General features: G+C 44.8%; 1 protein-coding gene and 1 long non-coding RNA gene across 2 annotated transcripts in view; one reads left to right on the plus strand and one right to left on the minus strand.

Annotated features, from left to right (window-relative positions):
- The window catches only part of LOC146857452 (uncharacterized), a 64,814-nt gene extending 47,093 nt beyond the window's left edge, over positions 1-17,721 (plus strand). The window contains exon 3 of the long non-coding RNA XR_014979908.1: positions 16,666-17,721. This is a non-coding gene — a long non-coding RNA (uncharacterized LOC146857452). The remainder of the gene's footprint in view (positions 1-16,665) is intronic.
- LOC146857451 (protein argonaute-3) overlaps positions 1-26,745 on the minus strand; it is a 1,089,759-nt gene that overhangs the window by 406,609 nt on the left and 656,405 nt on the right. The window contains exon 9 of the mRNA XM_085647972.1: positions 17,792-17,911. Within this exon, the coding sequence (XP_085504098.1) occupies positions 17,792-17,911 (120 nt within the window). The remainder of the gene's footprint in view (positions 1-17,791; positions 17,912-26,745) is intronic.

Raw genomic sequence — 26,745 nt, forward strand, 5'->3', positions numbered from 1 at the left:
TTCTATACTGACTATACTGACTGTTAGTGCGTGTACAAGCGTCTAAGTGTCTACACTAGATGCGAGGGCAGGAATCTTCCATAGTAACAGGGCTATGAATTACTTGCATAAAGACAGAGAAGCCGGGCCCTTTGCTCGGTAGCTGGAAGAATGTTTACTTTAAACTACTAGACAGGAATGCATTGGATAGGGAGCGGAGCAAAGCAGATAATCTTGAAGGTGAAATACAGTTTTTGGCAGGCAACAGGCTGATGTCAGGCACCGTTAGCTGCGCAGAGAATGAGGACAAAGTTCATGGATACAGATGCGAGCTCGGACTGGAGCTTTCAGAGGCAGAAGGTAGGAAAAGCTTGATGGCAGAATCAGGGCCTACTTGCCTGGACTGTAAAATAGCATAAGTGAACCATATAAAGCCGGTGGCCTTTCGTACTTAGGAATGGAATATCCGGCCCATTCATGGCGGATCTGAAAGAGGACATGTTGGCGGTGGACGCACATGTGTTTGCGTCTTCATAACTGGAACTGGAGGGAACATACATGTACTTGTGATTTATACATGAAACCGTTGGGGTCCAAGATAGGGGACATAACTGACCAGAAAAATCCATATTTCCACAAGAGAATCACACACCCACTCACATACCAATGCAGACACTTGTGCACCCACTTAGAGATATACTCACACACTCAGACACTCATGCACCTACTCACAGACCCACTGATGTGCCCACTCACAGACCCACTGATGTGCCCAGTCACTGACCTACTCAGAACCTCATGCACCCACTCACAGGCCCACTCAGACACTCATGCAGCCATTCACAAACTCACTCAGACACTCACTCATTGACCCAGACACTAAATCACCCACTGACAGATCCACTCAGACACTCATGTACCACTCACGGATGCACTAAGACCCTCTCACACCCACTCAAGACACTATTACACACACTCATAGACTCCCTCAAACACTCATGCACCCACTCACAGACATTCTCAGAGTCCCACTTATAGAGTAATTTAGATAGTGATGTACCCAGTGGGATGCACAGAATGGTCTATATAGTTGTTAATTTTGAATGTGCTGGTGTCTACTGAATATCTGTTTTTGTTTTGCGTATAGGCAAATGTAATTCTAAATATATATATATATTTTTTAAGAAAATGGACAACATTTTGGGGTAGTGTAGCTCTGAGAAGAGCTTTTGTGTTGATTGTGTGGATATGAGAGCTACAAATAAGACAGGATGCATTGTTTCAAGTTGCTGAGAGGCACCCTGTTGCCTTCGTCTATGAAGAGAACTCCATCACTTCTGCAGATTCCATGCACGTCAAAATGCAAGTTGTTGTTGTAGATAGAGCCTCATTCTGAGGAATGCAGAAACAGTTTTCTTAACGTTTCCTGGCTTTGTCAATCTGTGGACAGGACTGATTTGACCATTTCCATTTCTGTCTTTAGCATATGTTGGAGTACACCAAGGCAGTGTGAGGGAAAAGTGTCATTAATTGTGCAAAGGTATCTCTTATTAGGATTTCCTGTCCTATCTCAGTCAATGTGCAAGGGTTATTGCAACCACAGTGCACAATCATGTGGTCAGGGGGTTGGCAATCCACAATGCTTTCAACCAAAGGCAGCAAGTGATGGCACTTTAACCCTATATGGCCAATCCAAGTAATGTCCACATAAGCCAAACCCAAGTCCCTGCCAGGGCCACTCTTTATAGCACATTCTCTAGCCCAAAACACATAGCTTTGTCCCCCTATCCACATTCTAAACAATTTGAAGTTCAGCAGGAGTAGCAGGCCGGAGAAGGATGGGGCTGAATGAGACAGTTTTCAAAATGAAAGACAGTTAAAATGGAGGTGAGGTCCTGGTTTAAAAAAATACCATAGTTTATTGGAGGGTGTAAATAAGTAGGTTAATAATATTAGGTTGTGTCTTCAAGGGATAAGTAAGTTGGTCTCTGATTGGCTCAGGTAAAAACAAAAAAATTAAAAGAACTTGGATATGCTTTTGACTCTGTATAGTCAACCACACCGGCTGCAGAACATTTTGCAACTAGCATGGACCTTCTAGAATGTGCTGTGAACTTGTGACTTACTGATTCTAGTGGATTGCAATGGAGACTCTGCTAAGAGAGTTTTGGGGATAGGGTCTTAAAGAGACTGAATTTTCTTTTATTTAGAGGTGTTCAGACTCATTATTGAAGAATTGGGGTTTATTTTCCTAGTGAGAGCTTTCTTATAAAGTGTAATGTTATGTTAAAGTAATAAAACCACCAAGCTAAATATGTTTTTGGACTCCCATAATTATTCAAGAATTCATCGCGACAGTTGTGAATAATTCACGAATATGCACAAATACCCTTCCATATTTGGCTTCTTTATAAATATGTGCATGAAAGGGTTAATACATAATAACCATTTATATGTGGAGTGAAAAAACTAAAATATGGAAGACATGTTTTTATTTGCTGATTTCCACAGTATCAGAGAGTGTAAAGTTGAAAAGCTTTCCATTGTTGGTTGCTTTGAATGAAGTGGTAACGTTCTTTTTTTTTTTTTTACAAATATTTTTATTGATCAGTTTTCTTACATTGGGGCATATGCATCAATCCCGCATTTTGCGATTTCTAAATAGCAAATTTTACCGATTCGCTTTTTAGAGATCACAAAATGCCATGCATGTAGGAATCTCAAAAAAAATGTGATTCCTTAAAATTCCTTTTGCGACCCACAAATTGCGAGTTGCAAACAAGGAATTGATTCCCATTCATTCCAATGGGCCTAGAGGTCCCTAGGAATCAATGGGAATTGCATGCGCAATTTGCGAGTACTCCAGAGGTACTCGCAAATTGCGCATGCAATTTCAAGAGTTCCAGAAGGATACCCTGTTGCACCCCTGAAATTCCAATTTGTACACATACTGTCTCCCCACAACTGAGAAACAAAAGGGGCAAAATGAGGAGAAAGTGGTCAAAGAGAAGAAAAGATGCTGGTAAGAGAACCAAAACAGTTCTTAAAATAGTATGTGGACAACTAGAAAGTCAGAGAAATCAAAAAAATAAAAAAGTTTCCGATCAACTAAGAAAGGAGAAAAAGAAAATGATATGATATAGAGTACAAAAGAGTACACAAAAGCAGAGAGATTAACCAGAAGGCAGAGGCAGTTTAAGGAAATCAGACTTAGAATGTTCCGTAGTAGAGTAATTCAGAATCTAATAATGAAAATGTTGAGGCTGCACTTGATAAGGCCTTTGCTTTCAAAAGGAAGCTATTTATTTACATTCTAAATAGAATGATGACACTGGATAAAATAGTGTTGTCTATGAGGAAAAGAAGCCAAAAGATTTGTCAATAGAAGGCCTCTGAATATAAATGGAACTTTAACAGTGTTTGCAGTGTTCGACGGGGATCTATTGATTTACTGGGAAGTTTCCTCCATAACTTTCATCCAAAAGCAGAAAATAGATATTTTGCAAGGATCAGATCCATGCAAAGTAAGGAAGCATACTTATTTACAGGCCCAGTCACTACCATGTCTATCAAAGAAAGTGTGCCAAAGCATCTTTCATCACTTCAGAATGTTAGCTGTTCACCATTCTAAAATGCAAACTTTAGTTCGGAGGCTTTACTATGTCAAAATTCCTGCACTATGTTTAAGAGAAATAAATACAGCTCTTTTGTATGGTACAGTAGTAGAGGTAAAAAAAGTTTGTTAAGATGTTCAGGTTCCTGGGGGCGTGGCTTGCAGGCGCAAGATAACGGACGTGTTTTAGCACCGTTCCGCAACACACCTAGTTTATCCACCAATTAAAACACCACTGAAGTGCCATCCAACAGATCAGGCTGAACCCGCTGAACCTCTGCAACCCCCAGACCGCGTTGATACTGCGGGTGGGGCTGCTGTGTCTGCTTTTGAGATCTGCTCCGGCCGAAGACCGAGACCGGTTGACGTGCGCATGCCGTGTCCCGCATTGGGTGCCATCCGGCACCAGTAGAAAACTGGCCTGCGTTGTAGGGGACTACAGTGGAGCACTGCCCCCTGAACCATCCAGCCACGGCGAGAAAGGCTGCTATGCCCACATCTGATGCTAGTGAATGCTGGAGTTCGGGATGGGCCAGATCACACCGGCTGAGCCACATAGAGAGAGCCGTCCATTGTCGGAATGGGACTGGTGTACGTAGAGGAAGACCGCTGCCAAGCACTGCACCCCAACAGCACACAAACGGAAGACAGCGCCTGAGTCCTGGAACCTGCCAGAGGCTGGAGGTGGCGTAGTGAAGCAGGCAGTGGATGTGGCCCACTGGCTTGGCAGCTGCCCCTAGACTGGAAACACACTGTTGCTCGACTCCGCTTGGAAGCTGCACCTTGACACAGTAACTAGTGGCGCCCTTGGTGCTTCTGAGCCTTCCCCTGACCTGATAAGCATCCCGCCTCACTGGACACAGATGTCTGGAGGCAAGAGTGGATTGGTGCCTGCAAACACAGCGTAGGCGGGCTAAAGATGGCAGCGGTGATATGGCTGGACCGGTAACAGGGGCCATGTTCTCTTGAGGAACTGGTGCTCCCTTCTTTAGTGGGAGCACGCTGTGAAATACCCCTCACCCCCACCCCTCATAAAGCTGCATGTCTAGCGGAAAATCGATACCAGGGGAAGAGGTGTGCTCAGAAGCGGACAATACTGCACATTTTGCTGATTGACACTCACAAAACTGGCACACATTATATTGGTTAGCAGTGCTGGGTGGAGACGCCTTCCTGGGGTGAACCAGCTGTGTGCCCTACTGTAATTCCGAGCACAATACATGCGGACCTGGCACATCACTTGAGGCGCCCCTGCCCTCTTGTAACCCACTGGTGCAATACTGCGATAGACCGGGGAAAAGGCAGATGTATGAAAGCACTGTTCTGCAGTTAAGCTATCATATCGCACCTTATGCCCACATGTTGCTCTTGGACCTGGGGAACGAGCTGATGCAGATGGACACTGCACTGGCAAGCCACCCCTTCCTACTGTAAGATGTTAAGGTTTTTTCCCCTCACCAGACACTACTGCATAGCAAGGAAGCATAAGCAGGAGCACATATAGCTAACTATTACCAGATGCATCTGGATTATCTTGCAAGGCGCCAAGATGGGGCGCACCAGAGGAGCTGGCTCCAGAACCTCCTCAAGGTCATCCTCTGTAATGGAGAAAGAAGAGCAGGACTCCCAAACTCAGCAGACCCCATCACCGGGGGACAGATTTCACACAATACTTCAAGCTATTGAGCGCTCCAGAATTTCACTGGAATCTAAAATTGACAATGTGGCAGCAGACCTCACGCTCATTCATGCAGACCACAGTAAATTGTCAGACAGCGTCACCAACGTAGAGCAAACCTTAGCTGAGGTACAGTCTACCACTGATATTATGGAAAAACAAATAAGGGAACACGAAGATAGACTCCGCCACCTGGAGAACAGGGTGGGGATGCAGAGGGACGCTCAAGACGTAACAATGTCTGCCTAATAGGCCTTCCGGAGGGAGCAGAGGGCCAAGATGCAGTGGGGTTCTCTGAAAAATGGTTGCGGGAACTACTGTCTTTGTTGCCCTATTTCTCAGTTGAAAGGGCACACTGCGTACCCCTCAAGAGGCCTGAACCAGGCTCAAACCCCATCCGTTTCTCTTTAAGGTGCTCCTCTACCGCGACAGAGACACAATATTGAGAGAGACACGGAAGCTGCAAGAGGTCAGAGTGGAGAATACTAAGGTGATGTTTTTTCTGGAGTATACTGTAGGGGTACAGCGTCAACGCAGCTCTTTTCTAGAAGTAAAGCAGCAACTTCGGCAACTGGACATCCAATACTTCCTGCTTTTCTCTGCGAGACTGCGTACAGTAGCTGATGGTAAAGCTCGATTCTTTGTTATGCTGCAGGACACATGGGACTGGCCAGATGCGTCAGGGAAATTCTCGGGTCCCAGGCCGGCCAGCAGAGAGTTACGTGGGGAGACACAGCGAAAACTGCTGAGCGATGCATACTAAGGAAAAAAACCTGTACACCTAAATAGACTGCAATACCAAACCTAGAACAAATAATAAAGGAACGGCAGTAGGTCGTCCGGGAGGAGGAACAGATTTCAGATTTGGCCAAAGACTCTGATAGAGAAGTGGTGTCGGCTAGATCGTCTGAGGATGAACGCTCATCGGTGGCCTGTCCCTCAGACACTAAATCTCTGACTCTGCCAGATGTCACCCTGCAGACGTCAGATGGATTCATCTGATATATAGTCTATATCCTTTATTTAGCTACCTGCTCTTTGCTGTTTCTTTAAATGCCTGTGTAAATCAGTAAGCGTTGCTATGTCGTTTATATGTGGAATGATATTGGTGTTCGGGGGTAGGGGAGCATTGGCCCTCTTTGATGGAGAGATGGTCTGGGAAATTGTTTCACTGACATATACATGGGAGATCACTGGTGGAACATCATTTCCTTGCTACTGGATGATTATGTTGCACCTCAATGGTCGGAGAAGCTACGAGCCCTCACACCCACACACTCTAGGAGGTTATTTTGTTTCAGTGCAATATAACTCTTGGTTTGGGCAGTCCCGCACGGTTGTAAGATCCGCTCTTTTTTTTATTGCTGCAAAATCAAGAATATCGCAGCAAACTTTTTTAAAATGCTTTTATGCAGTGGTAGGATCCTAGGGAGACCCCACTACCATGGATTGGGGTTCAGGGTATTCCTACCCTGCCCACTTTTCTTTATTTTCACTTTTTTGGGGGACTCGGTGAAGTTGAGTCCCAAAATGGCTGCCAACACTTCCTGGTTGAAGTGTTGGCAGCCAATCAGCGCAGAGCATTTCCCTGCACGAGCTCGCTTTTTTTTCCACAAAGGCTTCGCGACCATGTTCGCATTGATAGGATCTTGTGCACATCCAAGCTGCTGTCATACATGACAGGCTGAGTATCTGGGTCGCACACACTCTGATCACAATCCTCATTACATATCGTTAGCATGGGACACACAGCCCTCTCCGACTCCAACATGGCGCCTGCAGCCTAGTATGCTGGAGGATCCTCCATGTCGAGAATCCCTCCGCACTGCTGCTGAGGACTATTTTGTACACAACACAAGTATGGCAATGTCCATCCTGTCAGAATGGGATGCATTTGAGGTGACACTGAGAAGCAACTGCCTGGGCTTGGGCTGTGGCATGCGCAGGCAGGTGGAAAGTGAGCTAGAATAGCTGGAGCGTGAATTGTTGACGCTTGAGACACGCATGTCCACCGACCCCTACTGCTCCTTGGAGCTACTGACAGCAAGAACAACCCACACAGTGCTGATTGAAAGACTGAGGTGCCTGAATTATGCAGCACACTCGGCCAAGACACATGTGACCACAGACCGCTCTGGAACCCTACGTGCATGGCTAATCCGGCAGAACAGCCAAGTAGTCCCATTACGTACTACAATCCCCCAATGGGTTAATGAGATATACTCAACATGAAATACATGTGGAGCTGGTTCTCCACCTCGCTATACCAATTGACCTCAGAAGCCTCCGACTTGGAATTAAATAGTTTCCTATCTAGCCTCCCATTCCCTAAGCTAACCCCGACCAACGTATGAAACTGGCTGCACCCATCATGTCAGTTGAAATTCAGGGATCTATCCAATCCCTAACTTCAGGGACGGTGCCGGATCCAGACGGCCTTCCATTCAAGGTTTATAAAGCATACTCGGACCACTTAGCACCAACACTACAGAAGGTATATGACGAGGCACTACACTGGTCACGCCTACCGAACTCTATGTGTGAAGCCGCACTGGTCACCCTACTGAAATCAGACAGAGACCCCCACTCAGCTCGGCTCCTACAGCCTATTGGCCCTGTTGAATGTGGATTATAAGGTATTGGCAAGCCTACTTGTAGGGCGGCTGGCATCTTAAGTACCCTATTTAATACATGGTGATCAGAATGGGTTAGTCCCAGATCGTTCTACTACTCTTAATTTGCGCCGGCTGTTTCGCGTCATGCAGTAGGCTCCTCAGATCTGGCCCTCACTGGATGTATGGTGCTCGATCTGGAGAAAGCATTTCACACTGTAGAGTTCCCTTCCTCTTCAATGTCCTGCCTCGATACGTGTTGGGACCCACAACGCTGGTTAAGTTATTGTACAACAGCCTGGACGTGAGAGTCAGGACATGTCGCATGGTGTCACACCCTATGTAAGTAGGAAGGGGCACTAGACATGCTGTCCCTTCTCCCTTTGGCCCTGGGAGCCTCTGCAGAGCAATGGGGCATTCCACTGGGAGGAGACATACATGCGATTTCTCTATACGCAGATGACTTGCTACTGAATAAAAAAGATGTTGGGATGGTCCCGGATGTCATAACCAATACGCTCGCTCTTTTTGCCCATCTATCAGGACTACGGGTCCTGATAGACGGGAAAAATCATGTCTGTTCCCATTTGATCTCAACACACCTGATCTGACACTTATTGTCAGTGGAACCCCGGTCACCTGGCAGTCGACCATGTTCTGCTACCTGCACATAAGGGTGTATCACGACGATCAGGACTTACTTGATGGCAACCTCACCAGGGCACTCACTTCTCTGTCATCACAAATTGACTTTCTGAAAGACGCTTGCTCTTTCAGTGGCGGGAAGGGTGTCGCTCTTTATTATTTCGCCAACTTGCGGTTATATCTACTGCCATCCTTTTTCCGGCCCATCGAATGAATGCTCCATGAACTGATATGGAATACATCGGGATGCAGAGAAGTGCTTGCAAAGCCTACTGTCGGACCTAGGAGGACTAGCGGTACCCCATCTAGAGCATTACTACCTAGCACCTCAACTACAATGGGTGGTCCGCTGGGTCGACATCTATCGGATAAAGCTGGTGACGATGCTCCACACATGTTATACACTATTCTTTCTTTGTTTCATCCCTATAGAAAGAAGTCTGGCCCTTTCCCCCTGCTGTAACAAGTGGCCAGCGGTTGTTTCCATAGATCAATATTCCTCACCAGAAACATCAGACCATATGCTCCAGCAATTCCATTACTAGGGATGCCCAGCGGTAACAGGAAAACTTCACAGACTGATCTTGCTGTTTGGCACGGGCGGGTTTACATACGCTGGGCGAACTTTACCAAGACAGCACACTCATGCCGTATAGTGACCTCACACAGGAGGAAGGAATGCCTCCAGGACATTTCCTTATGCACGCCTCGTGGATTAGTCTGTTGCAGCGCAGGTGGGGGACATAACGCTAGAGTTACAGCCACATCTAGTACTTCAGTATATACATGTCTAGGAGAAGGTAGACACCTCACTCGTTGGTTTGCAGATTCATTCTGCCTGCACACAGCAACAGACCTGATTCCGTTACGTACAAAATGAGAGACTGATCTAGGCCGTCCATTCACGGTGACAGAAAGGAACATTGATGCCTTGAGAATGGGCTCAAATGCAGGAGGCACCAACTCAGAGAGCACCACATTCAGAGTTGTACTAGAGTGGCAAAATGACCTCCCCTTCGCAGGAGAGAGAGTTATGGACCTGCTGCTGACACCATAATCACAATCTTTTCCATTTGACAGCAAAAGGCTCTTATTGACATTTGTTTTTCTTTCATTAGTGTTGCTACTTATGATTGAGGCAGATTTAGATGTCCATGCTCGGTGACCTCAGAAGCCGTAACGCCGAATACAATGACATCTGGTTCAGATGAAACATCTGACCCTAAAGCCTGGTGAAAAGGTTACGTTTCTATAGAAATCTTCTGTGTGATTTTAAGATTTCAACAAGGCCCAGTAAACACTATTCACAAACAACAAGAATCATTTTTGCTAGAGTTCTGAAGTTTCAATTAAACCAATGGTATCAATAGAACTGGCACAAAAATGTAAAGCAAGGCATGAGACCAGTTCATCAAAGGGCATCCCCAGAGAACAAAGTTCTTATCATCTGGATGCAAACTTTGGGCATTTGGTGTTCAGAGACATGGTCAACAGGTCTACATTCTATGACCCATTCTTGATTTTCTTTGTAAAACCTGTCCAGTATATCTGTATTGTTCAGAGATAAACTGCTTTAAAGGAAAGACTCATGGCTAGTATTCATGTCCAAATCCTCCCTGCTTCAAGAGACATGGGTCTGAATCAGGTGCCTTCATCAGTTACAAATAGTGCATTGTTGTGGTACTGTCCATCTAAAACAGGATACTGTTCATCATCAGCCAGAGCACAAAAGTATTGAATGCTAAATAGACTGCACTAAGCACCATAAAAGTAATGTGATGTTACCTTAGATCAGACCCTGAAATTAAAGAATATGTAGATGTGTTCCACAGCCTGCAAGGAGTGTTTCTGTAACAATCGCCTGAACTAGAAGCTCCTTTAGGAAAGGTAGACCAGACATAAGGTTAGTTATTACCTATATTGCCCTGTTGATGATATAGTTGTATCTGGGATTGGTGAGATCATTGATGCCATTTAAACTACCGATTGGGCCTTAAAAAATTCCTTCTTCAAGGTAACAGCTTTAAACTTTTCTACCTCATTTTCCATATTCTGTAACTCTTCCTCGGTGTGTCCAAAGAGAGAAGAACTATTTTAAGTGGTGAGGCGTAACCAGGAGGATTTCTGCAGCACGATACTGCAGCAGTACCCCAATGCTGTTAATTTTGCAGGGTCTCTGACAACTTGATTCAGCAGAAAAAGATCCTCTTGAACCACCTCGACAAGTTTCGGCTGAGATCCCTTGATTTTTTTAAGGTTGTCCCACAACTCCCGCTCATATCTCCTTAAAGGACATTTGCGCATGTCGTTTTTGAAGCTGTTGATGTACTTCCATGGAACTTATTATCAGCTGTCTTTATCTTTTTACTCTCTTTATCTGGAAGGACAGATATCTCTACGGCTGAGAACTCCACACCACCAAAACTACGACATAGTCCAGTTTACCATCCGTCCATATTTATTCAGTCACCAGGGAGTGGCAGTTTTAAAGACTGATGGGTTAAATAATATTTTTTAGCTACCTCTAATAAACTTGGGACCAGCAGGGTTCTAGGAGAAGCTCTTGGTAAAAGGTTTCCATAATGAAGGAAAACAATATCCGTGGAGCTTCCAAAAGCATGTTTAATATATTGGCTTCTCTAATCAAGTCTTTATAGTACTTTGCGACCTTATCAACCAGTGAAACTATAAGTGAGCCTGTTGAAAATATCTATGTAAACGATGTAGATGCAACATCATCTGAGTGGTAATGTGACCTTTCAAGTGGATTAGTCAGAGACTTATGTCACCATGACAAGATCTACACTCCATATCCATCCAGACATGTTGGGGAACATGGAAACGTAACGTATAATCCAGCAATGGGCAATCATGCCTTATGGACTGGCATATGCAATTCTATATAGATACTAGCCTGTCCCGACTGGTTTAGGAAATTCAAAAATGTTGTGAAAAATTAGGCGAAGGACATTCCCCATCATTAATTGCCTTTATTTCAATAAGGTTTAAAAAAGTTTGGCGTACAAGCGCTATGGCATTTTTACTGCTTCATCATAGACATACATTTTCATATGACACTCACTACTATGTAAACATAATAAAAGGTGTGTAAGTATGCTACAATATATTAATAATTAAATTACAAATGACTTACACAAGAAAGAATATAGAAGTAGCTAGCCTTTGTGTGACAGTTTGAATGGCAGGGAACAGAAGTTGATCAAAGGCATTGTTGGGACCATAGATGGAAAACAGTGCAAACATTCTATTTTGCATTGTACCTCTATTGTCCAGGAGTCTACTCTCATGGTCTTGTGTTTGAGTATTAAGACGAAAGTCTAAGTCTCTCCTCAACAGAATTGTTAAGCCCTTCATTTTATTTGACACTTGCAAGTGATACTGTCTGGGAAACCAGTAGAGTTTTAGTGTGGCGTGTCTTCTTTAAAGAAATGTGTCTTCTGTAATAATGCTATGTCAAATTCTTTGTTATGAAGTTATTTTAACACCCTGCGTTTAATTGGCAAGTTCAATCCCTGCACATCAAGTGTTACCAATCTTATATTAACTTTGTATATAGATAGATTTTTGCCATTCCTGACCTGTCATGTAAATTGCTGCCGCAGATCGGGGATATATTAGATAAACTAAGGCGTGGTATGGCATATGGGTCCTTGATGAACAGTACTGGGTAAAAACTGCAAACGCCCGTCCCCATCCCTAAAAAACAGTCCCCCACCTTGTGGCGAAATCAACCAATATACAATAAGCACGGAATTTAACAAGCAAAACATTAAAGAATCAGGCAAAGGGTCCTCCTAAGGCACCTGGAAGAATATTCACAGATATCCCTAATCATGTGGGGAAGCATTGGATTTTAGCAGTACTGGAGTATAGTGAGTGGGGCTCTTCGCAGGGGCGCTCACATGGCTAGGAGGGCTCAAAAAGGTCTAAACTCTCGTAGCAATATGGGAGAGATTGTAAAAATGGGCTGCCTTCTTAAGTGGACCGATAAACCCCTTAACAGTCTAATGCCCTCCTACTCACCTCACCAAGTCATCTACAGTTTTGTACCAATAATGCAACAAGCCTTCACATTAAGATCCCTGTTAAAGCGATGACACCAGAGCACAACATATGTATATTACTTTCATCCTCTAATGCATTAAGCACATTTCAAAAACATAATTAGTTCAACATCATTGGATGGCAACGCATCTGTAGATCATTCCAGTTTATTGTTTTCTTTGTCAAATACAACAGCCGACGCACGTTTTGCCCCAGCGGGGCTTCCTCAAGGCTCTCTAGTAGTCCTGTATGACTCTTATGTAATCAATCAACCTGATAATCTTTTTGCTTTTCATCAAAGTGTGTCTCAAGTCCAAAAATACTAAGCAGTTGTATCCAATCACTATGTTTATCACAATGTTTCTTGAAAAACACAGTCTCCCAAGTCTCAACACAGTGGCTTCAGATAATTGGTTGGAGCCATGATAAGTTCCATCCGAGCGTTTTCCTTGTGACGTTCTCACGTATGAAAGTCAGCGAGATCCCTGCGCTGCTTTGGACGGGGTCATTACCCACCGCTACCCCACTGTTGCTCGGCTCACTCCCAGGCAGCCGCCATTAATGCCGATCCATGCACAGTGGGAATGAAGGATGGGACGCCATTCTTCAGGGTGGGCCCAATCCCCTCAAAATGGCACCCTTCACTAAGTTAGTCAATGGGGGTGGGAGGGGTAGAAGAGTCTTCTTTGATCACCCCTCAAATGTGTTTAGTAGGTTCTTCAGAAGCATGTGATCCCAGTCTCTGAAGCGTTGCGTCAGGTGTAACAGGAGCCACCATCTCCAGCTCGGAGTGCCTCAAACCAATATCAGCATTGTTGTAGGGTGACAGTTTTTGGTGGAGGGATTAATACTGACTTCCCCCTTGGCTCCTGCGTTGGCGTTCAGCAGTCCCCAGGACACCCCACAGACCCATACATGCCAACCCTCCCGATTCAGGCAGGAAGCTACCGATTTCAAGGTTAGTCTCCTGCCCCCGTTTTCTGCATAGAAAAACCAGATTCCTCTGTGGGCTTCAATTGACAAGGACTAGTTTTGTGCGACTTGGAGTATGCACTGTCAGTAACCTGCTCCTGCAGGCGAATGCACATTTGTCACGCTCTATCTGACTGCCATAGCGCTTCCTCTGTGCTCCTTCCTGTCAGGTGAGGAAAAACGTATATTTGCATTTCTCATATCTGATCCTGCAGCAGCACAATTGCAAGTCCCATACATGCCAATAGACCTGATTCTGGCCTCCGAAATCAATGGAAGAAAAGGACAAGTTACTTACCTTCAGTAACGCCTTATCTGGTGGAGACATAGTCTAGCTGCAGATTCCTTACCTTTGAACTTCCAGGGGTCAGGCTGGACCCAGAAGATTTTTAAAAGCAGAACCCTTGCATGCCGGTAGATGGCGTAGGTCGACTCTGCGTGACATCGTCGGTGTTGTGTTTGTCGTCGTGACATCCGACTCGTCAATATAACTGCAACAACGGCGCACTGACGTCAGTACTTTTCATGACTTTCCACGCCAGAAGGTCAGAGCCACAAAGTGACTGACAATGGTGTGTTAAAAAAGACAACTACAGCCCTGAAAGGTAACAGCCCTGACACTAAAAATAATTCCGTAGTGCTGGGAGGATGGGTGGATCGGAAAGGAATCTGCAGCTAGACTATGTCTCTACCAGATAAGGAATTACCGAAGGTAAGTAACTTGTCCATCTGATAGAGACCTATAGCCGCAGATTCCTGATCTTTGAACAGATACCCAAGCAATACCGTCGCCGGAGGTGGGACCGCGGTAAAAGCTTTAGACCAAAAAATCCTGCAAGGCAGAGCGGCTAAACAGGCCCTCCCTGCAAACATGAGAATCCAGGCAAAAGTGTCTGGCGAACGTGTGCCGAGACGCCCACGTGGCCGCTTGACGTATATCAGTAACTGGAACACCATGCTGGAAGGCTGTGGTGGCGCCCTTCTCCCTGGTGGAATCGGCCCCAAGGCCTTCAGGAGACTGTTTATTTGCTAAGGCTTAACATATTTTAATACAGAGGATAACCCAGCGTGATACGATCCTCTTCTAAACAGCACGCCCCTTCTTTGCCCCCACATACCCTATAGAGAGTTGGTCATCCACCCGGAACTCTTTGGTGTGATCAAGGCAGAACGATAACGCTCTTTTTGGGTCCTGAGGTACATAGAAAGTGGGCAGAGTAACAGACTTTCCCAGATGGCAGGGTGTTACCACCTTAGGCAGAAAAGATGCCCTAGTCTGGAGTACTACTTTGTTTGGAAAGACGGTCAGGTAAGGAGTCTGTGAGGACATTGTCTGTAGTTCGCTCACCCCCTTGGCAGAGGTAATTGCCACCAATAAGGCTGCTTTAATAGTGAGCAGTCGCAGAGGACAGTTGTGCAACGGCTCAAACGGTGCAATATCGAAAAGGTTAGGACCAAATTAAGGTCCCACTGTGACATAAGGGGAAGGGGGAAACAAGTGGGTTAATCCCTTCAAGAATCTCTGCACAAGAGGGGATTTGGAAAGTGATGGCTGATCTGGCAGCTGAAGAAAAGCAGATAGAGCCGAAAGACAGCCTTCAAAGTGCCCAGAGCAGAGCCCTGCTGGGCCACGGAAGGAATAAACAGAACATCTGACAAGGAGGCAAACAAAGGGTCAATAGACCTTTCTGTACAATATTTAAAAAATGTGTTACATCAGCAGGTATATACCGTCTTCGTGGAGGGACGCCTGGTTGCCAGGATAACTTTGCAAACTTTGGCAGGAAGGTCAAAAGCTGTCAATTGTCACCGCTCAATCTCCACGCAAGGAGGCGGAGAGTGGACAGGTTCGAGTGGAGAACCTTCCCCTGCTGCTGCGACAGGAGATCCTCCCGACGGGGTATCCTGATCGGAGCATCGATGCTCTTTGCCAGAGGCTCGGGATACCAGACTCTCCATGCCCAGTCCGGAGCCACAAGAACGACTTGTGCCCGGTCGCTCCTGATCTTCTTGAGCATTCTGAGCAGGAGTGGTGTGGGCGGAAAGGTGTTCAAGAGGCCTGAGCTCTACTCACGACAGTAAGCGTCGCCGATCGAGAGCCGCAGTGGAAACTCCAACGTGCAAAACTGCTGACATTGTGCATTCTTTTCTGAGGCAAAAAAGATCTAAGCAAGGCTCTCCCCACCGCCCGCTGAAAGAGTTGTGCCACTTTCAGATGAAGGCGCCACTCGTGATCCGCAAGGCACCGTCGGCTGAGTGCTTCCGCTCTGGCATCCAGAGAACCGGTCAAATGTTGAACCACCAGGGAAATGCCCTGTTGGACCCTACATCCCAGTTTTCTGAAGTACCACATGGCGGTAGTGTAGTCTGTGAACACCTGAATTAGCCTTCCCTTAATGAATGGTAAAAAGGCTTTCAGTGTCAATCGGACCGACCAAAGCTCCAACAGGTTGATATGGAGCCTAGATTCCGCTGGAAACCAGAGTCTTCTGATCTCCACCTCTCCCAGATGGCCGCCCCACCCAAGAGATGCATCCATCACTACTGTGAGATCTGGGTGGAGAAGGGAGAGGGGTCTGCCTTGAACTCAATCGCGGTTTGTTAGCCACCACTGCAGGTCTTTCACGGTGCCCTCCAATATCTGAACCAGGTCAGCGAGATTTTCCCAATGCTGTGCCCATTGGAACTTCAGGTCCCACTGCATAGGCTGCATGTGCCATCTGGCATGGTCCACAAGCAGGATGCAGGAGACCATGAGGACCAACAGCCTCAGAGTTATTCTCAACTAAATCCTTTAAACTTTAAACCAGCATAATTCTTGCCTTTGGTCCTGACATAGAATGAAACATTTCCTACTTATCGTAATGGAAAGTTTCAATTCTATTAAGGACACGGAGGCGAGGCTGCTTCCTTTAACTACGCCCAGCCAATCACTGGATTCTTGCGCACAGGTGTGTACTACTGTGCATTCCATTTTTGGGTACAAACGGTCTTTGTGATGGATTTATATTGTGTCAATATTTCTTTTTCAAAGACTTGTATAACCTTTTACAAAGTCGCAAGTGTGGAAGTTTACTCGCATCTCTTTTTCTTTTTTTCAGGATCCGATGGATCTAAAAAAGACTGAAGGCTATATTATTTAATTTCTGTAGCATGAAGAAAGAGGAGGCAGCAACAGAGAAGGACTATTAAGTGGTCCCCGACAGCATTGATTAGATACTTTTAATGTTGAACTGTTGACTTATTTGTTTATGAAAAATTAAGTCTTTGTTGGGGTTTTAATATGGCCGCTATATAATAAAGTTAAGAAAGTACTGCATAATAGTTGCCTAAGTGTCCTTAATAGAATTGAAACTTTCCATTACAATAGCTAGGAAATTTTTCATTCCGTAACGCAACTTACGGAAGCCACAGGAATCTTTAAAGTGATAGAATGCTTAATTTTTTTTTTTAGCTCTTTTAATGTTAAAGCAGACTGAGCTTACAGGTTCTTTTAATTTAGTTTTGGAACATGTTTTGTTTTTAAGCAGACAAAGGTAATGTAAAAATCTTGCCTTTTGTAGGCGCTGGAGAGTGCTCAGCTGCATTGGATATATGCTGGACTCCTTTGGCTTCAGCTGTATTTTGTGCAATATAGGATCCCTAGACAAACCTGTGTTAGTAGGTACGAGCATAATGTTTACACACTGTACGGGTTTTTGCGTTGGTACTGCGCATGATCCAAGAGCAGGGAAGGTTTGTACCAGAATGTCTAAAGAATGTTTCTACTGGCCCCATTTTGCAGTGCACAGAGAACAGTTATGCTGTTCAAATGGACTGTTCGTGGTCTAGCTAAGGTATATCCACATCACATTTACACCCGCAATGCTCTTTACGTGGCCAACATCTACAACACCATCAGGGCCGGACTGAGAACCAAAACCGGCCCTGGCAAAGTGCTCGGCCGGCTCCCCTGAGGCTTGGGGGTGCCGCCGAGCTCTTTGCCAGGGCCGGTTTTCTACCGATTTTGTTACAGGGCCGATTTTGCAGCTATGCTGCAAAAACGGCCCTGTAACAAAAACGGCCCCCACCCGTGCGGTGCACCGGGGAATTACCCGGTGCCCGCTACGGCCAGTCCGGCCCTGAACACCATTCCATTAAATAAAATACAGCTTTTCTAGTTCACTGGGATTACTGGGGCCTCAAGACCTGCCACTTTCAACAAGTACGAATACGTCACAAACTCACTAATCGACTGATCTCCTCTTGCCTGTCTGGGGCGGATCTGGCTGTTGCTTTGATCATCGTTGATGTTTGATTGTCTGTCAGCTTCTTGATACATCGTTGACCTGCGACAATGTTACATACCTGCAAGTAGACAACAGAGGATGATTTTAATGCTGTTTAAATATTACAATGTTATTCAAATGCTTTTTACAGATCTAATCGATAAATCAGAGAATCTGCCACAGCACAATGAAAGCCAGAGGTCTAGCAACTTGGCAATAAAGGAATTCGCCAAAACCCTAGATGGAAAAAAAGTACATGAAGAAAAAAGAAGCCCGATAGGTTGACTGTACAGCTGTAAACATGCACAGTACTTCCATATCCCACAGTGCCTTCTACTGGCAGTTATTTTTGAGGAAATAATGTAGAATGTAAACGGAATATGTACTTGCCATTTACAAAAGGAGAGATCAAAGAGGTGGGAGGGCTGTTAATGACTTCAGTAAGTAACATTTGCATCTTCATAGGAGCTTCACTGATCGCCACAAGCGTAGACTTGATTAAGGAGCTCATCCCTAACAAATCCAGTCTGCAATTTTCACTGGAATAGCGAGATCACCCCTAAAAATCCAGTCTGTAATTTACCATGACAAAACAATCAAGAATGCTTAACTAAGAAGAACCTCCGGGATGTAGTGGTGGAGACAGAGGAAGTTAACGTGGTCGCAGAAATGAACAGGTGGAATGGGATTTAGACCGATGGATGGGCAGACATGTTGGATAGCTTAAGGGAGGTGTAGATGCCGAAATACGATACCCCGGATGTTTCTCATAACCCAGAGACAGGATCTTCCCCTCTGGAGGGTTCGAGTGCAGACTTGAGAGCTGGGCATGTTCATGGCTGTGTCTGATTGCAGCGTGGATCATGGGTCGGAGGTTGCTGCAGTGGTTTGTGGCCCTCCCCCCTCTCCCTCCCGGACCACCCCCTTGGGCCTCCTTTTTTGCCGCTCTACTGTGCCCTATCTCTACCGCCCACAATTGTTTTGAGGACGTGGATGGGGGTGTTGTTTCCGTTATTGGAAGACTATTACTGTACTTGCACACTGTTACTGCTTGCTTTAATCTGGTGTACCTTTTATTGTTCAATTGTAATAAAAGGCAAAGTTGATTTCCTGCGATTGGGTGATGATTATTGTTAATACCTTGGTTCTGTAGTGCAAATGGATAGCTCTGCACTCCACAATTCAACGGAACTGTTTCCCTGTCCCTTGATTACTGCACTAATCATAATAAAAACATGTTTATTGGAAAAAAAAAACCTCATCCAAAGAGATTTTTTATAGTAGCCTGTTCGACTAATGAGACCTCTCCAGAGCCTTCACCCTGACTAATGCTTGTTCATCTGGGTTAAATCCATTGTTCTTTTGCTTACCATGCCACCCCAGTTTAGACCCAGCCATATGCAAATCAGTCTTGACCCTGTGCTTCATGGGAACAGTCCAGCCCGAACTTGCAAGCCAGGTCCTCCCTGGACCGGAAACAAGCATTTTTGGACCGGTTTCAGAGCATCATCCCTCATCAGCCAGGCTAGCTTGAATCCAGTGGCACAGTGAGCCCGGGACCCACGTCTGGGCATACCCAGCGCAATTAGGGCGAGAAAGCAAAAAAGACACACAGATGATGGACGGAATGCAGAGCAAATCAAACATTCACCCCCAGTCAAGAGATATGGGTTAAATCCATAGTTCTTTTGCTCACCATGCCACCCCAGTTTAGACCCAGCCATATGCAAATCATTCTTGACCCTGTGCCTCATGGGAACAGTCCAGCCCGAACTGACAGGCTGGATCCTCCTTGGACCTGAAACAAGCATCCTGGTACCGGTTTCGGGGCATCAATCCTCATCAACCAGGCTAGCTTGAATCCAGTGGCACAGTGACCCCGGGACCCACGTCCGGCACACTTACGGCGAGAGAGCAAAAGACACAGATGATGGACAGAATGCAAATCAAATCAAACATTCATCTCCAGTCAAGAGATCTGGGTTAAATCCATTGTTCTTTTGCTCACCATGCCACCCCAGTTTAGACCCAGCCATAAGGAAAACAGTCTTGACCCTGTGCCTCATGGGAACAGTCCAGCCCGAACTGCGAAGCCAGGTCCTCCCTGGAACGCAAATAGGCATCCTGGTACCGGTTTCGGGGCATCACCCCATATGAGCCAGGCTACCTTGAATACAGTGGCACAGTGAGCCTGGGACCCACATCTGGCCATATCCGGCGCACTTAGGACGAGAAAGCAAAAGATACACAGATGATGGACGGAATGCAGAGCAAATCAAACATTCACCCCCAGTCAAGAGATCTGGGTTAAACCATCGTTCTTTTGCTCACCATGCCTCCCCAGTTTAGACCCAGGCATATGTAAATCAGTCTTGACCCGGTGCCTCATGGGAACAGTCCAAACCGAACTGCCAGGCCAGGTCCTCCCTGGATCGGAAACAAGCATCCTGGGACTGGTTTCGGAGTTTAACCCATCATCAGCCAGGATAGCTTGATTCCAGTGGCATGGAGAGCACGGGACCCACGTCCGGGCATACCCGTCCCACTCGGGGAGAAAAATGCTAAAAGAATGTTCGGAATGGCATGGGGAGCAAAAAACAACGGATTTAGGCCAAGATCTCTGTACTGGGGTGAATGTATGACATTGTTCTGCATTCTGTCAATCAATTGTTCTTTTTGCATATGTATTTGTGCCATTACAGACTAATGGGGTAACCCAGAAAACGTCAAGCGGACCTGGGTGTAATATAGTATGAACAACAATTGGTCCAAACATGCCTCTATGGACAAACCACAGAGGAAATTACTCATCCTCTGCTGATGCTAATACTGTATTTAGACACTTATTTGCCCATGTCTTCTTCCATTAAATTTTAGCTATACATATATTACAAATATTTTTTTTTCATAAAGACACATATGTCATCAGCAGAGGATTACGGTCGCGTGAGTTATAGTTGCCTACAGTAACTATAACGGGGGAATTTCATTGGTTTATCATCAGTAAAATGTCCAGCTAACTATAACATGTGTGAAACCTATGGTTTTTTCAGTGAATTTGCAAGGTTTTTTAAATGCTAATTCCTAACTATTGTGGTAAATAATTTAATTACCGGGACTTAATTTGATACAGAAACATAATAAATTAGCTCAGTAAATAAGAGGCAGAATCCGTGGTATTAGAGGTTCGGAATGGGCTTTATTCCAATGGTCGATTATAATCGGTTGCTCCAGGTTCCATCACCACGAAGGTTCAGGAAGTGAAGTACATACATTATTGATAATTATTCACTTTTATACAATAGGCATTACAGTGAAGCCAATGCAAGAGGCGTAACAATTGATAGCAAAGATAACATTTTACATGCGTAGCTGAAGGAGGCGTAATTGGGTGTAACAAGGAAACGTCATTGGTTGTGATGTCACATATGGGTGGACCTATGAAATAATTTCGTAATGTCAGCAGAAATACTTGGCAGAGATGCGCGCACAGCAGCATGACGTGTGATTGACGTGCAACTAGGGGGTGAAGGGGACTTGACATTTAGCTCTACATGTGGCGACAGAAGTCTGGAGGGTCAAGTCAACCTAATCCCAAATCATATCTAACATCCTATGTTTAAAGAACTATGTTTATCCAAAAGAGAGGTCTCTTAGAGTAGAATCTTATTCTATACTGACTATACTGACTGTTAGTGCGTGTACAAGCGTCTAAGTGTCTACACTAGATGTGAGGGCAGGAATCTTCCATAGTAACAGGGCTATGAATTACTTGCATGAAGACAGAGAAGCCGGGCCTTTGCTTGGTAGCTGGCAGAATGTTTACTTAAACTACTAGACAGGAATGCATTGGGCAGGGAGCGGAGCAGATAATTTCGAAGGTGAAATACAGTTCTTGGCAGGCAGCAAGCTGATGTCAGGCATCGTGAGCCGCGCAGGGAATGAGACAAAGTTCATGGTCACAGATGCAGACTCAGACTGGAGCTTCAGAGGCAGAAAGAAGGAAAAGCTTGATGACAGAATCAGGGCCTACTTGCCTGGACTGAAAAATAGCATAAGTGAACCATATAAAGGCGGTGGCCTTTTGTACTTAGGAATGGAATATCCGGCCCATTCATGGCGGATCTGAAAGAGGACATGTTAACGGTGGACGCACATGTGTTTGCGTCTTCATAACTGGAACTGGAGGGAACATTCATGTACTTGTAACATGCACATAGAACCGTTGGGGTCCAAGATAGGGGACATAACTGACCAGGAAAATCCATATTTCCACACTATAACGTGTGTGAAACCTATGGTTTTTTCAGTGAATTTGTACGTTTTTTTAAATGCTAAGTTACTTTACGCCATTTGTGGCGTGCGCGCCCACTTAACGCAGTTCGTTCCCTGCGCGCACGGTGCGCTTCGCGCACCGTGCGCGCACAGTGAGCACGCGGTGCGCTTCGCGCACCACGTGCCCACGTTACGCTACATGGGCCATGAACGCACGATGCGCTTCGCGCACCGTGCGCACATGGAGGAAATATGATGAGCATCGCTGTGATAGGTAAAATATGTGTTAGTTTTATGGCTTATAAGCCCTGCACAAAAGTTGCCCTTCGGGCACCTTTTGCACACGCGGTTGGGAGAGTGTGGAAAGTTTTTTTTTTTTTTTTTTTTTTAATTTATTAACGTAAGCGTAATCGGCGAAATTTTCGACAAAATTAAAATTGCCTTTTTTCCCTTGGGGGATCGTTGGGGACTCCATGGACATGGCTAGGTGCTTGGGAGCTGTCTAAACAGCCCCTTTACATGTTTTGGGGCTTTGTTTTTCAACCCCCTGTCAGAGTGCGAGAGAGAAAATGGCGGCCTCCTCTTCCTGGTTTCGACCGATTCGAATGTTTACTAAGATCTAAGGGCCAATCAGAATCGCGCTCGCGCACGTCACCGTACGCGTACGGTAAGCGCACCGTAAGCGCACCGTAAGCTGGCTCAGATATATATATTGATTTAAAGGCTATTTTCTCAGAATCTACTGAACAGATTTACACCAAACCTACAAAAGGCACTTCCTTGACCTGAGGACTACCTCTCTGCCAAATTTCAAGTAATTCTGTTCAGCCGTTCGGGCTGTAGCTGTGTCTAAAGGTCCTATGGAAAAATGCATGGGAAAAACGCGTTTTGGGACCCCCCTTTTATCTCAGCCCCCGCTTGACGAATCCCCCCGAGACTTTCAGGGTAGGAGCGGAGCGTAGCGCCCCACCTATTTTGAAAAATTCGTGAAGATTCGTCAACCGGCGCCAAAGTTATTCAAAATAGAATGTTGCGGATTTCCTATGGAAACGTGGTCCTAACTATAACTACCTACTGGCGACCGCCAGTAGGTAATATATATATATATAACGCTACAACTGCCCGAACAGTGAGAAGCACTCTAACACCGGCACTGACTTCAAGTCCTTTATTAGGTACAGGTACCATCGCCTGCTGATACCTTGAGCAGCTGTACACCACATACGCCTGACGCGTTTCGAAGATCCAAACTTCTTTCTCAAAGGCTGGTGGTAGTGAAACAGGTAAGCACAGTCAGGGTTCTCGCCACACTTAAATCCACATCATTGCGCATCATGTGATTGATAGCTATGTATGAGACAGCGCAGAGTGTTATGGGAGTGGAAGTCCCATTCGAGAGGGCCAAATGTTCTGCCGGAAGATTGCAAGCCCGTAGATGAGCCTCAGCAGGTGGGGTACCTTTATCCTGGTGTCGGTGCTCCGCATATCGGATCTGTAAAATCACAACTCCGACGGCTCCCTGGGTTCCCGGGGTGGTGCTTCTCGGCGGCGGGGCTGCCGCCAAAATATAACGCTACAACTGCCCGAACAGTGAGAAGCACTCTAACACCGGCACTGACTTCAAGTCCTTTATTAGGTACAGGTACCATCGCCTGCTGATACCTTGAGCAGCTGTACACCACATACGCCTGACGCGTTTCGAAGATCCAAACTTCTTTCTCAAAGGCTGGTGGTAGTGAAACAGGTAAGCACAGTCATATATTTATTCATGTCTGTCTGTTATACTCTAACCCACATATCAGATATCACCTTTGTATATTTATGTGTATATATATATATATATATATATATATATATATATATATGTATAAATATTATCTACTGGCGGTCGCCAGTAGATAGTTATAGTTAGGACCGTGTTTCCATAGGAAATCCGCAACATTCTATTTTGAATAACTTTGGCGCCGATTGACGAATCCTCGCGAAATTTTCAAAATAGGTGGGGTGCTCCGCTCCGCTCCTACCCTGAAAGTCTTGGGGGGATTCGTCAAGCGGGGGCTGAGAAAAAGGGGGGTCCCAAAACGTGTTTTCTCCATGCATTTTTCCATAGGACCTTTAGTCCAAGCTACAGCCCGAACGGCTGAACAGAATTACTTGAAATTTGGCAGAGAGGTAGTCCTCAGGTCAGGGATGTGCCTTTTGCAGGTCTGGTGTAAATCTGTTCAGTATTTCCTGAGAAAATAGCATTTAAATCAATATATATATCTATAAGCGCACTCCGAGCGCGTACAGTAAGCTTACCGTACGCGCACGCTGCCGTGCGCGAGCTTAATTCTGATTGGTAGTTACATGACTGTAAACATTCGAATCGGTCGAAATCAGGAAGTGTCGGCCGCCATTTTGTGTGTCTCACACTGATAAACAAAGGAGGAGAATGTGAAAAGGGGGCAACGAAGAGAGTTGCAGACCCCCTAGCGTTTGTCAGGGGGTCCAAGAAGGTCCCAAAAGTATGAAAAATACATTTAAATTTTCGCAGGGTGCGTGTACGGTAAGCTTACCGTACGCGCACGGCAGAAAAAAAATAGACGTAAAAATCAAATTTAAGTGTTTAGATATTAGGGGGCTCTAAAAAGAGCCGTTGTGTTTATGAAGTGTTTTTTTTGTGGTACCTACAAGTAAGTACCGATGCAGAGTCTAAAGTTCAAGAGGAAGACTCTGTTGCCTTCATCAGTGAAATGTACACCGTCACTTCTATAAATGCCTTGCATGTTGTAACGCAAGTTGTTGTGGTATATAGAACCCATACCATAGTCTCTGAGGAAAGCAGAAATAGATTTATTGACGTGCTTTCTTGCTTTGTCAATCTGTGGACAAAATTGGTTGGACCAGTTCCACTTTTACCTTTGGCATATATTAGAATATACTAAGGCAGATTGAGGAAAAAGCGACATCAATTGCACAAAGGTGTCCTTAACAAGCATTTCCAGACCTACCCCAGTTAAAGTGCCTAGGTCATTTCCACCACAGTGCACAATAATAAGTTTAGACTGTGGGGGATGTAGAAAGGTTTTCACCAAAGGCATTAATTGGTGTCACTTTAACCTTCTCTGACCAATCCATTTAATGTCTACATTTGGCAAAGCAAGGTCTCTCACCATACCTCTTTTTTCTGCATACTTTTCACTCCAGAAGACATAGCTGTGACCTACAATCCACACTGTGAACATCTTTCAAGGAGATCTGGATGCACTCAGGAGGTGTCTTTCAGTAGAATGGCAATATGAAATAAAAGACAGTTGTAAAATGGAGGCATACATATTTTTTTAATGAAAAGAACTCATTGGCTGTTTCAAACCATTCTACACTAAAAACTAGGCTGTATGTTTACAATTATAAAAGCATGTTTTGCATTGGTTGTGAAAAATGTGTTCTAACAGAACATTAGTTTGGATTTGCTGTTAGGTTTGAACAGTCAAGCACTCTTGCTCTTTGGATTTTAAACATTGTGTGCTGAACTTCTGACCTCTCTGCTCACACCAGTGTTCCATGACCTGTTGCTATGGTAGCAGGCAGAAGTCATGTTGGGGGAAGGGTTCATTTGGAAAGGGGTTGGTTTTCAACCAATAGAAATGTGTGATTTCATTTGAAAAAATGTTGGAAGCACTGAGATTTGTAATTAACATGTATATGTGTGAAAAAATTGAGGGAAACATTGCCATTTACTGGTTCTGGTGGGAGGAGAGAGGTGTACAGCTCTGAGATTCTGACTCTGATAATCTGCTGTTTGAGTGCCACATTTCTTTCTCAACTAACTAATTTTAAAGGTGAGATATGAGTTTGAGAGGGGATGTATATGGTGATTTTTGATATAAATATTAGAATTGTCATTCTTCTTTAAAAGTTATGTTTTACATTTTGTGGTTTGGGAGATATTTAACTGTCTTGAACTTGTAAAATATTATGGAGTTGTTTTCATCATAGGTTAAGGTGTACTGGTATCACTGAGGAATACTGTTTTGTGCCTAGAATTAAACCATGAGTCTGTGTGCACACAGGAATTGTTGTCAGAGATTTTATTTGTGTTGGTCCGGTTCTGTAAGAATGGCATTTGTAGGAAAGGGTCAGCTTTTTTTTTATAAATATGATGGTTTTATTAATAAATACGTTATTTTGTTTGTCAGGTAAGTGTGAAATTTCTGTATTTATCACACATTTATTTTCATGCTCCCTTTTTTTCAGTTCTCCTCTGTCTGCTTTTCTCATTTCCGTTGTACTCCCTCAAGGACCTTGTAGGGTAAAAAAAAAAACGTATTGGTTTAAAAAAAAAAAAATGCGCGCACGGTAAAAAAAAAAAAAAAAATTAAAAAAATTAATTAAAAAAATTGTGAGGTAAGGTTGGCTCTTAAAAGAGCCGTTGTGTTAATACAGGGACAGAGGAAAGAAAGAATGGGAACATTAACAAGGACCACAGATGTGCTGGTCTATCTTATTGTTTATTAGGGAAACACTGGTCTCCCCATGAACAATTAGACCATAACATCTGGTGCACCTCATTTGTACCCTCTGAAATCGAGGGTTCGTTTCCAGAGGAGCAGAAGAGGGTGATGCTCCCACCGCAGAGGAAGGGCTCGGCTGAGC

This window comes from Triturus cristatus, chromosome 3_2 (genome assembly GCF_964204655.1).
Source record: "Triturus cristatus chromosome 3_2, aTriCri1.1, whole genome shotgun sequence".
NCBI classification, from domain to species: domain Eukaryota; kingdom Metazoa; phylum Chordata; class Amphibia; order Caudata; family Salamandridae; genus Triturus; species Triturus cristatus.